Raw genomic sequence first — 12,354 nt, 5'->3', positions numbered from 1 at the left:
GTCGATCTACGTTCCTACCCTCACCTATGGTCATGAGCTATGGGTAGTGACCGAAAGAACGAGATCGCAAATACAAGCAGCTGAAATGAGTTTCCTCCGCAGGGTGTCTGGGCTTTCCCTTAAAGATAGGGTAAGAAGCTCAGTCATCTGGGAGGGGCTCAGAGTAGAGCCGCTGCTCCTCCGCATCGAGAGGAGTCAGATGAGGTGGCTCGGGCATCTGATCAGAATGCCTCCTGGATGCCTCCCTGGTGAGGTGTTCTGGGCACGTCCAACCGGGAGGAGGCCCCGGGGAAGACCCAGGACACGCTGGAGGGACTATGTCTCCCGGCTGGCCTGGGAACGCCTTGGGATTCTCCCGGAAGAGCTGGAAGAAGTGGCCGGGGAGAGGGAAGTCTGGGCCCCTCTGCTCCAGCTGCTGCCCCCGCGACCCGACCTCGGATAAACGGAAATGGATGGATGGATGGATGGATGGATGGATGGATATATATATATATATATATATATATATATATATATATATATATATATATATATATATATATATATATATATATATATATATATATATATATATTGTCACAGACGGCTGGGATTCTTACCCGGCCAGTCACAAGGGGGCAACCGCCCTGGATAAAAAGAGGACCACGGGAAAGGAACAAAAAGATTTTTACCCGTTGGGACCTGTGGTCACCACCAAGGGGTGCCTCAAGCCTCATTAGACCTGGAGAACTGTCACTTCCGCCACACCAGGCAAGATGGTGGATGAACCTTCCAGGGACGCCCGGAGTGCTTCTGGGGCAAAGGGCAGCACTTCCGCCACACCAGGAAGTGCTGCCGGAAGGACATCATCAGCCACCTGGAGCACATCCAGGCGGGAATAAAAGGGTCCGCCCTCTTACACTCTAGGAGCTAGAGTCGGGAGAGGGAGCAGGACAAAGCTCCCAGGTGGAGATTGACGGGCAAGGACAGAGATAGAGAAGTCGAATTGTGGTGATTATTGCTTTGTGCATTGTGTGGTGTTTCGGGATTGTGTTTATTATGTTTAATAAACGTGTGGAATTTATAAAGATGTGGTTTCCGACTGGTGGTGTCTGGGCAATATATATATAGAGAGAGAGAAAGAGAGAGAGTCTGAGATCCATCAATGCAGGAGATGTGGATTCCCAGCTGATGAATTGATGAATTGGCCAGGTTATTCACTGAGCAGCAAAGTCCCATTTTCCCGATTATCTGGTTATCTGATTATCTAAATTCCTAAATGACAACCAGCACAATTACATGGCTTCATATTTCCCCTTGAAGATACTGGACATCTTTCATCCCATTTAAGGTCAGCATTATATTGTCATCAGGACTTTCAGTGGACTGCTACAAACAAATAAGTTTTCCACGTTCATTCCATTTAAACCATCCACTAAATTATGTGAATAATTCATATTGTATGATGTGTGCCAGTGCTCTCCAAATAAATGACACATATGCCACACAAAATTACAAATTAAACCATCTATATATAGTACATACACAAAATAGAGCATATATAATTACAATAATTTGCCCAACAACTACACCTCTGGAAAAAAGGCATTAGGCAAACTGATCTAGTGGCCTGTCCAATGGAGTTAGTTCTGCAGGATCATGTCTTCAAGAAGCTTCATGGCTAACATAACATACTCATTAGAAAGGCTTGTATTTCACATTAATTTACATATTGTATTTATTATAACTATTGACACAGAAAACTACTGAAATAAAGTGCCACTGATTAAAACAATGTATTTTTGTATGTGTTTGTAATTATGCTGGTAAATAGTGACTGTTGCAGAGAAAAATTAACCCAAAGAAAAAGTAAAAAAAAAAAAAAGCAAACCCAGGTTGCATCCTAAATATTTTCAAATTAAACAAATTTTAACGTTGAATTACCTTGATAGCGGTGGAGGCGATTTGAATGTGATGAAGCTTGTGCAGTGTGCTTTCTCTATCAATGAAATAAGAGGCAGCAAGTTGATGAAGCGTCTCCAGTGTCACTGATGTACTATTACCGTTGGAGTCAATGGCATCGGCCTTCTTACTGAGTTTTCTCTTGTCCACAAAGATAGTCAGGGACTCCTCACCTGTAAAAATAAATCATTTAAATGTGACTCTAAAACTGAAATGGTCTTTAAATTGGCTACCCAATTAAGATGTAACATCTGCTTTGAAAGGAAGGTATGTATGATTAACTGTGAAAGCAAATCCATTTCGAGAATTACACTTCAGTATTAGCAAGGTCTGAAAATCTAAGTCTGTTCAAACACATTCACAACAACAGATTCTATAATCTATATATATTTTTTTTTTTAATTATGACACATTCTCAACTATCTGTACATCATTTGTGTGAGTTTTTCGTGTGAATTAAAAGCTGAAAAGACCTAACATGTTTTCTGAATGCCTATAAACTGTACAGAATATGCAGTCCCTTCCAAAAGTATTCACAGACCCCTTCACTTCAGTGTTATGCTAAAATTGTTTAAATTCATTCTTTCAATTTTCAAACAACACTGAATACCCCAAACTGCTAAAGTGAAAACAGAATTTTAGAAATGTTTGCAAATTTATTAAGAATAAAAAAACTGAATTATCACACAGACACAAGGATTCAGACCCTTTGCCATGACACTTAAAATTTGGCTCAAGTGCATCCCATTCTATTCATCATTCTCAACTTGTGTGGGGTCCACCTGTGGTCAATTCAATTGATTGTATATGATTAGAAACGGCACACACCTGTCTCTAGAATTTTCCACAGCTGGCAATGTGTATCAGAGCAAAAATGAAGCTGTGAGGTCAAAGAAATTGCCTGCACAGCTTAGATAAAGACAGGGTTTTGTTGAGGCCCAGATCTGGAGAGGGCTTCAAAAAATTTTGTGCAGCTGCAGCATTGACATTTCCTAAGGGCACAGTGTCCTCCACGATTCTCAAAAGAATTACATTTTGAATAACCATTGCTCTTTCTAGAACTGGCTACACAGCTAAACTTAGCAATTGTCAGAAAAGAGTCTTAATGAGAGAGGTGACCAAGAACCTGATTGTCAGTCTGGCTGAGCTCCAGAGAAACTGTGTGTAGATAGGAGAAACTACCACTTCAACACTCCACTTATCTGGGGTTTATAACCGAATGGCCCACTTATAAAGCAGCACATAAAGGATTTTCAGACTAGAGAGAGAGAGGTTAGGAGCATGCGCTGATATGGTGCATTGCTGCACCCACCATATGACAGACCTCCTCAAGATCCCAGATTAGGACCCGTGTGCAGCCATGCAACAGGTGACACCTTAGCACCATACTAGTTCAGATGGAATGGAACCAATGTGAGATTTTTTATGGTGGCTGGAGTGCCAATTCTGCCACCAACCCCCAGGTTTTTCCCTTAAAATTAGAAGGCCTACAGGCAAGGCTGGATGCAGAATAACATCATACCCAGAACAGAGCAATTGCTCAAGGGCCCAATGGAGTAGAGTGTCACACACGTACGATTGGGAGGCAGCTAAAGGACCTGAATAATGGTAGTTTCACGCTAGACCAGGGGGTGGTGAGGTGCACTGACTTCTCTCTCAATCCTCTGCAGACCATTCACGGGAAATCCTGCATGGTTACAATGCCAATGATGACGTCACTTTTGGTTCCAGCAGCAATGAAGTCGCCACTTCCGGACCCATAGACGTCACTTCCCGTTCCAGAGACAATGACAATGTTACTTCCGGTTCTGGCACCAGTGATGGTGTAACGTCTGGTTCTGGTACCAACAATGACGTCACTTCTGGTAGTGGCATTTAAAGCCGTCATCTTTGCTCATCTGGATCAGTTCTGTTTTGGACTTGGACCTGGACCTGGACACTATTCAACTGAAGATAACCCATTTGTAGCTGGGGCACAATATAAGGGTGGTTGCCCCAAACCCTTTTGATATCTCTGGTCTCTTCTGGCATTTATGGGATTTGAACTGGCAACCTTCTGATTACCAGTGCAGATCCATAGCCTCAGAGCCACCACTCCACCCACACTCCGCCTTTCGGACTAGAAGAAACAATATTTTCTTGTGTGATGAAAACTAAATTAAATTGCTTGGCCTTGATTCGTAGCCTCATGCTAAAGCACTGCTCATCACCTGCATAATATCATTCCAATGGTGAAACATGTTTGTGGCAGCATCATGTGTCGGGGTTGTTTTTCAGTGACAGGGACTGGGAGACCAGTCATGGTTGAGGAAAAGCTGGACAGAGGAATCCTTTATGAAAACTTGCTCCAGAGCACTCTGGACCTCAGACTGGGAAAAAGGTCCACCTTTATAACATCACAATGACACTAAGAACAAATCAAAGACAACACAGGAGTGGCTTAGGTTCAACTCTATGAATATTCTTAAGTGGTCCAGCCAGAGCCAGGACTTCACCCCAGCTAAACATCTCTGGAGAGTCCTGAAAACAGCTGTCCACCAACAATCTCCATCCAATGTGACAAAGCTTGAGAATATCTGATGAGAAGAATGGCATAAAGTCCACAGATCCAGGTGTGGGAAGCTTGTCATGTCAGACCCAAGGAGACTTTGACTAAATACTGAAGATAGGGTCTGAATAATTGTGCCAATGGGATATTTCTGTTTTTTATTTTCAATAAATAAGCAAAAAATTGTAACTTTCTGTTTTCACTTTGTTATTCAGGAATATGGAATGAGGAAAACAAATGAATTTAAATGATCATAGGTTGCAACATCACAACATAACAAAACGTGAAAAAAGTAAAGGGATCTCAATACTTTGTGAAGGCACTGTATCATTTACATTCTGGTTTGAAGCCTTGTCAAGTAGGGTATAAAACCAAACAAACCAAAATATTTTCTTAAGAAAGAAAAGGAGAATTTAGATATAGGGAAAACTCAAAGTAACAATTTAACAAGTGAACACATAATTCCTTCTGCCCCTCTGGGCCCACCTCAACAGATCACTTATCTCTGGTCTGAGCACTCCCCGTAAAAACCTTCACACTTTACCCAACAGAAGAACAGTATTCCTTCTCCGTTCCATATCTCTTCTGGGACTACCTTCTCCTTGCCTCTACTCTAAGCTTTTTTGGCTTGTGAAGTGAAAGTCCATTTGAGTACCCCAGACATTGGTGTCACTCTGGACTTGGCTTGATTCTACCAAAACATCCCTATCTGTGGAGCTCCCACTGTTAGCTCATAATATCCATTTAAGCCCTCTGGGCCAATGGCCATAATAGACCAGACAACCTGTTAGAACCTGTTTTAATGCACAAGGAACAGAAGCCCAATTACAAGACCAAGTACACCTTTTCTGCCATCCCTTTGATGGGAAGGAGTCCCCAGACAGCATTCCAAGTACTGCTTTTCCTGGGAACTTTTATAACATTCACACGACCAGCAGGGATGTAGCACAGAACTCTGAGCCCTACACATAAGCTGTTCCTGTTGGCCCCTTCCTCTCGATCCATGTCTGTCACACATCCTTTTCATTCCAGGCTTTCGAGAGCTCCCCACCCAGTGGACCCTGGGTAATCATTACCCTTCCTCAACACTACAGCACCCATAGCAACCAGCATCCCTACCACCGTGTATTTCAGTTGGTCTTGAACCTAGAGCAGTGTAAGTTATGTGTCTGATCCTGCCCTACTTTGCATATACAGTAATCCCTCGCTATATCGCGCTTCGACTTTCGCGGCTTCACTCTATCGCAGATTTTAAATGTAAGCACATCTAAATATATATCATGGATTTTTCGCTGGTTCGCCGCTTTCTGCGGACAATGGTTCTTTAATTTAGGTTACATGCTTCCTCAGTTTGATTGCCCAGTTGATTTCATACAAGGGACGCTATTGGCGGATGGCTTAGAAGCTACCCAATCCGAGCATGTATCACATATTAACTAAAACTCCTCAATGATATAAGATATGCTTCCCGCTCTTTCTCACTCTCTCTGCCTGACGGAGGTGGTGTGAGCAGAGGGGCTGTTTGCACAGAGGACACAGATGCTCCTCTACAAAATGCCGCTTTATCGTGGTGCTTCTGTATACTTAAAAGCACGTATTGATTTTTTGATTGTTTGCTTTTCTTAGCGAGCGCTCTCTCTGACATTCTCTGCTCCTGACGCTCTTTTGAAGATAAGATATGTTTGCATTCTTTTAATTGTGAGAAAGAACTGTCATCTTTGTCTTGTCATGGAGCACAGTTTAAACTTTTGACTAAAGGGTGTTATTTCATGTCTAGAGGGCTCTAATAATGTTAACAGGGTGGGAGAGTTTATAAGGGCTTAAAATATATAAAAATAACCATACAAACATATGGTTTCTACTTCGCGGATTTTCACCTATCGCGGGGGGGTTCTGGAACGCAACCCCCGCGATCGAGGAGGGATTACTGTACTGTATAATAAAAGTGAGTAGCAATGGTGCATTTTATTTATGAGTTTATTAATTCAAGTCATTCTCTGTCAGAGGGACACCAATCGGCTATTTTTAATGAGTTAAAACAAAAGATGAAAAATAACTGCTTGTTTTCAAATACAAATAATCTAATGACAGAAATCTTTGGTGGAAATAATAAAGACAGCACAAAGGTTCTGTCATGTTTTTAACTCAGTAAGCGTACATATTATTTTTACTGTGTCATCACACAATTCAGGTGTTACCTCAATAAACTCATCTGGTTAGCCAATAAGAGACTTGTGTAAGCCTGTTACACAGAACGGTGTACATTAATAAATGTTACCAGCAAATTGCTGCAGAGATGGGGCACACATAGTTTTAGAGACATTAAGCACAAGTGGATTCTGAATACTTATGTCTGCTACATTTCATAATGGCTATTCTAGCCTTAGATACTGTAACTTCTATAATTCTCATTGCCACAGTTTAATTCTGCATCTTGAAGCAACAATCCCACACAAAACCATGGTGGCCTTTGGTTTTTTACCTGACAACTCAGATTTGTATATTTTCTTCCATCCATAGAACTGGCTGATCTATCAAGCCTCTTGAAATCAGTAGTAGTAGCACAGAAGAATTTCAAAATATGTAACAAACATCTTGCTTCCTGTAGTATTAGACACATACTGATATGTATCCAGATCTTAACAAAAGCTTTTTGGCTCTTAGTAAGACAGAAGGCGCCAAGGTCCACTTGAAATGTAGTAGCAAATGGATGTGCATTCTTTTAATGGTCACCAGAACCCAGCTAAAGAATAAAAAGTAATTTGCAATTGTCATATCTAATAATACACTTCATAAAGTAAGCCAAGAGTCTGCCATGCGTTTTGCATGTTATCTGTGTTACATGGGTTAAAATATTCTTCTTTTGTACACAGCCATATGCGGTTTAACCAGTTTTTCTAGAACAAAAGTAAACAGAAATTTAGACTGATTTATTTTCAGAAGCTTGTATCTTGACTGACCTTTTGGAAGTTTTGTTAATTTTTAATTGAAATTAAATAATATACATGTGTTTTCTTGACCTCTTATTGAAATTTGTAAAACAAAGGCTTTGTTTTTGTTGCATAGCAGTAAAAGCCTAACAGACGCATTATAGAAAGCTCTTAAAGCAAAATTTACATTTATAACATGTGTATTGTTATATTGTAAAATATTATATTTGGCTGATTTTCAACATTTGAGATACAATTGTTTATATTTCTGTTTTTTTTTTCTCTCTTTTTTTTTAATTAGAGCACAAGGAGTTGAAGTTACTTGCTCATGCTCAAAAAGTGTCAGTAGTGGGACTTGAATCACCAAACTTTTAAAGTCCAAAGCCTTAACCATTATGCCATCACTTACAAAATACAAAAGGTTTTGGACTGTGGCATGAACTGCATTAAATCGTGTATTTTTTTGAGTATTATTAAGTCTAAGATGAGCTTAATCAATAGTCCTAATGTAGAGAAATTAAGTTTTCATCACTTTAATGTAAGAAAGAATTCTAATGTTTACTGACTGATTTATACATCCATCTATCAATTGTCACACATGTGCACTTGGTAGACAACTTCAAGACTCATACAGATGTAATTACACTCCCAGCCAGGAGTTGGCACTGTTAGAACATTAGAACATAAGAACAATCTTTTTAGGGGGAGGACAAGCTATTTCTGATGTATCCTTTTCATCCCCACAATTGTAAGTGCCAACACAACAATAGGCTTCATAGTCACAACTCCTTGCAAAAATCGGAAACTAAGGTTAAAGCTATCAAATGTATCAACCTTAATTTAAGAACCTTAGAACAATCTAGACGAGAACAGGCCATTCATCCCAAAAATGTTTGCCAGTCCTATCCACATAATTCTTCTAAGATCACATCACGTTGCCTAATGCCTTTTCTCATTCTCCCTCTACAGAAGCACTGATTGTCAAACACATCCCTAATGACGTCACTTCTGCTCCTCAATCACCTGAACCCACTTCTTCCTGTCCTCCAGACTAAAAAACGGCTTCATTATCATCTTGGAGTCAGTCGAAGACTACTGTGTGAAAAGACTGAAAACTTATTGCTGTTGTTATTTTTCAATTATATAGGGAAACACTATGGTGCCCCAACTCTTATTCTTTTCTCATTATTACACCATGTATCTTCAAACTTGTTTTATCCAGTTCTACATGGCATGGGCAAAAATGCCTATCATTGTAGGACTGGGAACAAGGCAAAAAAACAGTGGGTGTTATTCATTACAGGTTACATTCATTTACCCAAGTACTTATATTCACTAATATTGGGTCATACCCAGTGTTGTGCATGAACTAATTCAAAAAAGCGTGTTCACTGAACAAGCTAATTTTTCTAAGAATGGTGAACTTAACGTAACGTATTTGCAAGTTAAAAACTTGAATGTGAGATTTTCAGTTTAAAGGGACATTCTGGATCTGGTTTAAGTCCAGATTAATCGTTTTGCCTTACTCTGTAATGTAGGGGTGGAGCCAAATCTGAATACAATATTTGGATAAGCAAGAAATAGTGGATTTTTACGAACAATTATTTCGTACAAATGTTTTGCGATTTGTTGGCATTAGGAAAAAATAATGTCATATCAAATATGCACTGTCTGTGTCTGCCTGCTTGTGCTTAAGCTGCACCACTGCTGACACAAGCACACGGTGAAGCTCCGCTTTCGCTTTTAGGAAAACATTGTACTTCGCGAGGCCACTTTATATTTTTCCCCATTGGACATGCAATATGTGGCGGGAATTTTGACCAGCAGCATAACAGGTAAGTTCACCTACACACTGGTTCCACAGCCACCATTTGTGTCACACAGTTGGAAATAGAGTGTATACTTGCATCTATTTAATTTCTTTTTTGACCGGGAGGACATTTGCATATATCGTTATACGTGTTTGTTGCTGGGTATAACTCAATGAAGTGTATTTAAATAAAAAAAGTCTTCATAATTATTCTATTTTATTCAAGAACACTGTAACAGTCTAATATAAGGCATGCAAAATTTTTAAAAAAAGTAAACTCATGGGTCATTTATTCTCACTCCTTAAAAAATAAACTGAAAATGAACAAGTTGAAAACTATGAACTATGAACGTGAATGTATTAATTTTAATCTGTGTGAACTGAACTTTGAACTAGTTCTTGTGAGGTGTGAACTTGCACAACACTGGTCATATCATTATGTTTGTACACGAGTAGGTAATCCAGAACAATAAGGCAAAATCCCACACAAGCATAAAGGGAACACACAAACTAACGTAGATACTGGCCAGTCTGGGATTTGAATGCAGAAAAGAACACTTGTGCTGGAAGCCAACAGTGATCACCATTCTCCATTCAACTAAAACCGAATAGAACATAAAGGCAATCACAGTGATAGATGAAACAGTCTGTGCATGAAATGAAACATTTTGACAGATGTCATAAAATAACATTCTACATTCATTGAAGTATTTATCCAACATATTATTTTCCAGATGTGCTTAGTCTAATATAGTGCTCTGGTGATCTGAGTTAATCGCAGCAGCATCAGACATAAGGCAGGAATAAACGTATGCGGGGACACTTTTGTACTTATAGATCCATTCTTTCATGTCAAAATTAATTCAACATAGTACATCAGCAAACAAAAATTCACAAGAACACTGAGAGAATATATAAATTCCATGTAAACAGTGTCCACAATTAACTCTGGACCTGGAGCAGAGAAACAGAAGTGCTAACCAGTGCGCCATCATACCTTTATACACTCGACCTATCGCTCTCTTTAATTACAAAACAAAGCTGGTACCTCCTAATGTTGATGACTGCAGAAAATGAGTTCCATATTTCTTGATGATGTTTTCGGTGATCTTTTTAAGGCTTGGTCTGCGTCCCAGTGCTCGAATATTCTTCATAAACTCTGGATCAAGGGGCAAAGCAAAACCGTTGTAGTCTTTCCTTTCTAATGCAAGATTGTTGACCTTCCAGCGTCCAAACTCTCTAAGAAATGAAAACAAAGTCTCATGTCATATAGTGCACTGAATATAATAAAACCTGTGCTCTAATTTAAGCACTTTCGGTTGACATGTATGAGCTCTATAGGATTTAAACATTATTAATGTTCAGTCTATCTATCTATGCATTGCAAATAATTAATTTGGCAAAGTATTGTAATTCTGGCACTAGGAACAGGAGTTAATTAACACCATTCTGATAACAGCAGCAATGTTATTCCATACACTAAAAACAAAATCTTAAAAAATGAAAATGGAGCAGTTTTAAGTTAGTGTTGGATAATATGGTGTTTGATTTATACATTTCATCTTTACCTCCATTAGAGCCTTAAAAAGGAAAGCATGGCTTATTCAAATTTAAGTGGGCTATGCTGGATTCATATAAATAAACACCATCCATTTATCTAATTTCACTATAATTGTATTGGTCATACAACAATATTTATAACAAATGAATGCTAAGATACGGTTTATCAGGCATTAGAAAAAGATGAATAATTATGCTAATGTGAAACACAAACAAAGTCCTTGATAAGTAATGTTTGAATTGTAAACACTCTATGAAGTGCAAACCTTTTCTAATCTGGACTGCCATACCAATTAGCGACACAATTCCTCCATAGAGCTACTTAATGTGCTACTTCCTGTATTTTGCTCTTTTTGAAAACGAAGACAGTATAACTTTATTAGGTCTACAGGTTGATGTAAAAAACCTGCAACATATAAATCCATCCATCCATCCTGCTATATCCAAACTACAGGGTCACGGGGGGTCTGCCGGAGCCAATCCCAGTGTGCAAGGCAGGAAACAATTCCTGGGCAGGGTGCCAACCAATCGCAGGGCACACACACGGGACAATTTAGAATTGTCAACGCACCTAACCTGCATGTCTTTGGACTGTGGGAGGAAACCGGAGTACTCGGAGGATCCAGGACGCGAACCTGGGTCTCCTAACTGTGAGGCAGCAGTGCTACCCACTGCGCCACTGTGCCGCCCACAAAATATAAATAAATCAGCAAAAAAATTAAGTTATAATGCTGCGCAGTCTTAATTTATTTAAGAGTTACATTTCAAACATTAGAACATCAGAGCATTCAGATAGTCTAGACGAGAACAGGCATTCACCCAACCAAGCTTGCCAGTCCTATCCTGTTAAGTTTACTTTTGAAAATCCCTAAAGTTCAACTGTCTACCACACTTCAGTTACTTACTCCAGGGGTCTGTGGGAAAAGAAAAATGTCTTAATGTTTGTGTGAAATTTACCCTTAACAAGTTTCCAACTGTGTCTCTGTGTTCTTGATGAACTCTTTTTAAAATCACAATCTTGATGCAATGTACTAATTCCCTTCATAATTTTAAACACTACAATAATGTCGACTCTTAATCTCTTTTTGCTTAATCTGTAAAGGCTCAACTCTTTTAATCTTTCCTCATAATTCAACCCCTATAGACCTGGAATCAGCCTAGTCGCTCTTCTCTGGACCTTTTCTAGCGCTGCTTTGTCCTTTTTGTCACCTGGAGACCAAAACTGCACCCAGTACTCCAGATGAGGCCTCACCAGTGTGTTATAAAGTTTGAACAGAACCTCCTGTGACTTGTACTCCACACGTCAAGGTGCTATATAACCTGACATTCTGTTAGCCGTCTTAATGGCTTCTGAAAACTGTCTGGCAGTTGATAGTGATGAGCCCACTAAGACTCCTAAATCTTTCTCATAAGGTGCATTTTCCATTTTCAGACCTCCCATTGTGTATTCAAACCTCACATTTTTACTTCCTATGTGTAATATTTTACATTTACTGACATTAAAGTTCCTCTGCCACAAATCTGCCCAAGCCTGTTTGCTGTCCAAGCCCCTCTGTAATCAATCA

General features: G+C 39.5%; 1 protein-coding gene across 1 annotated transcript in view; it reads right to left on the bottom strand.

Moving 5' to 3' along the window:
* Nucleotides 1-12,354, bottom strand: part of brinp3a.1 (bone morphogenetic protein/retinoic acid inducible neural-specific 3a, tandem duplicate 1) — a 171,328-nt gene that overhangs the window by 100,701 nt on the left and 58,273 nt on the right. Inside the window, exons 3-4 of the mRNA XM_039735649.1 lie at nucleotides 10,278-10,468; nucleotides 1,924-2,114 (exon numbers count right to left, since the gene is read on the bottom strand). Of these exons, the coding sequence (XP_039591583.1) occupies nucleotides 1,924-2,114; nucleotides 10,278-10,468 (382 nt within the window). The remainder of the gene's footprint in view (nucleotides 1-1,923; nucleotides 2,115-10,277; nucleotides 10,469-12,354) is intronic.

The sequence above is a fragment of the Polypterus senegalus genome, chromosome 14, assembly GCF_016835505.1.
Source record: "Polypterus senegalus isolate Bchr_013 chromosome 14, ASM1683550v1, whole genome shotgun sequence".
Taxonomy (NCBI): Eukaryota; Metazoa; Chordata; class Cladistia; order Polypteriformes; family Polypteridae; genus Polypterus; species Polypterus senegalus.
This window is presented reverse-complemented; position numbering and strand designations above follow the sequence as displayed.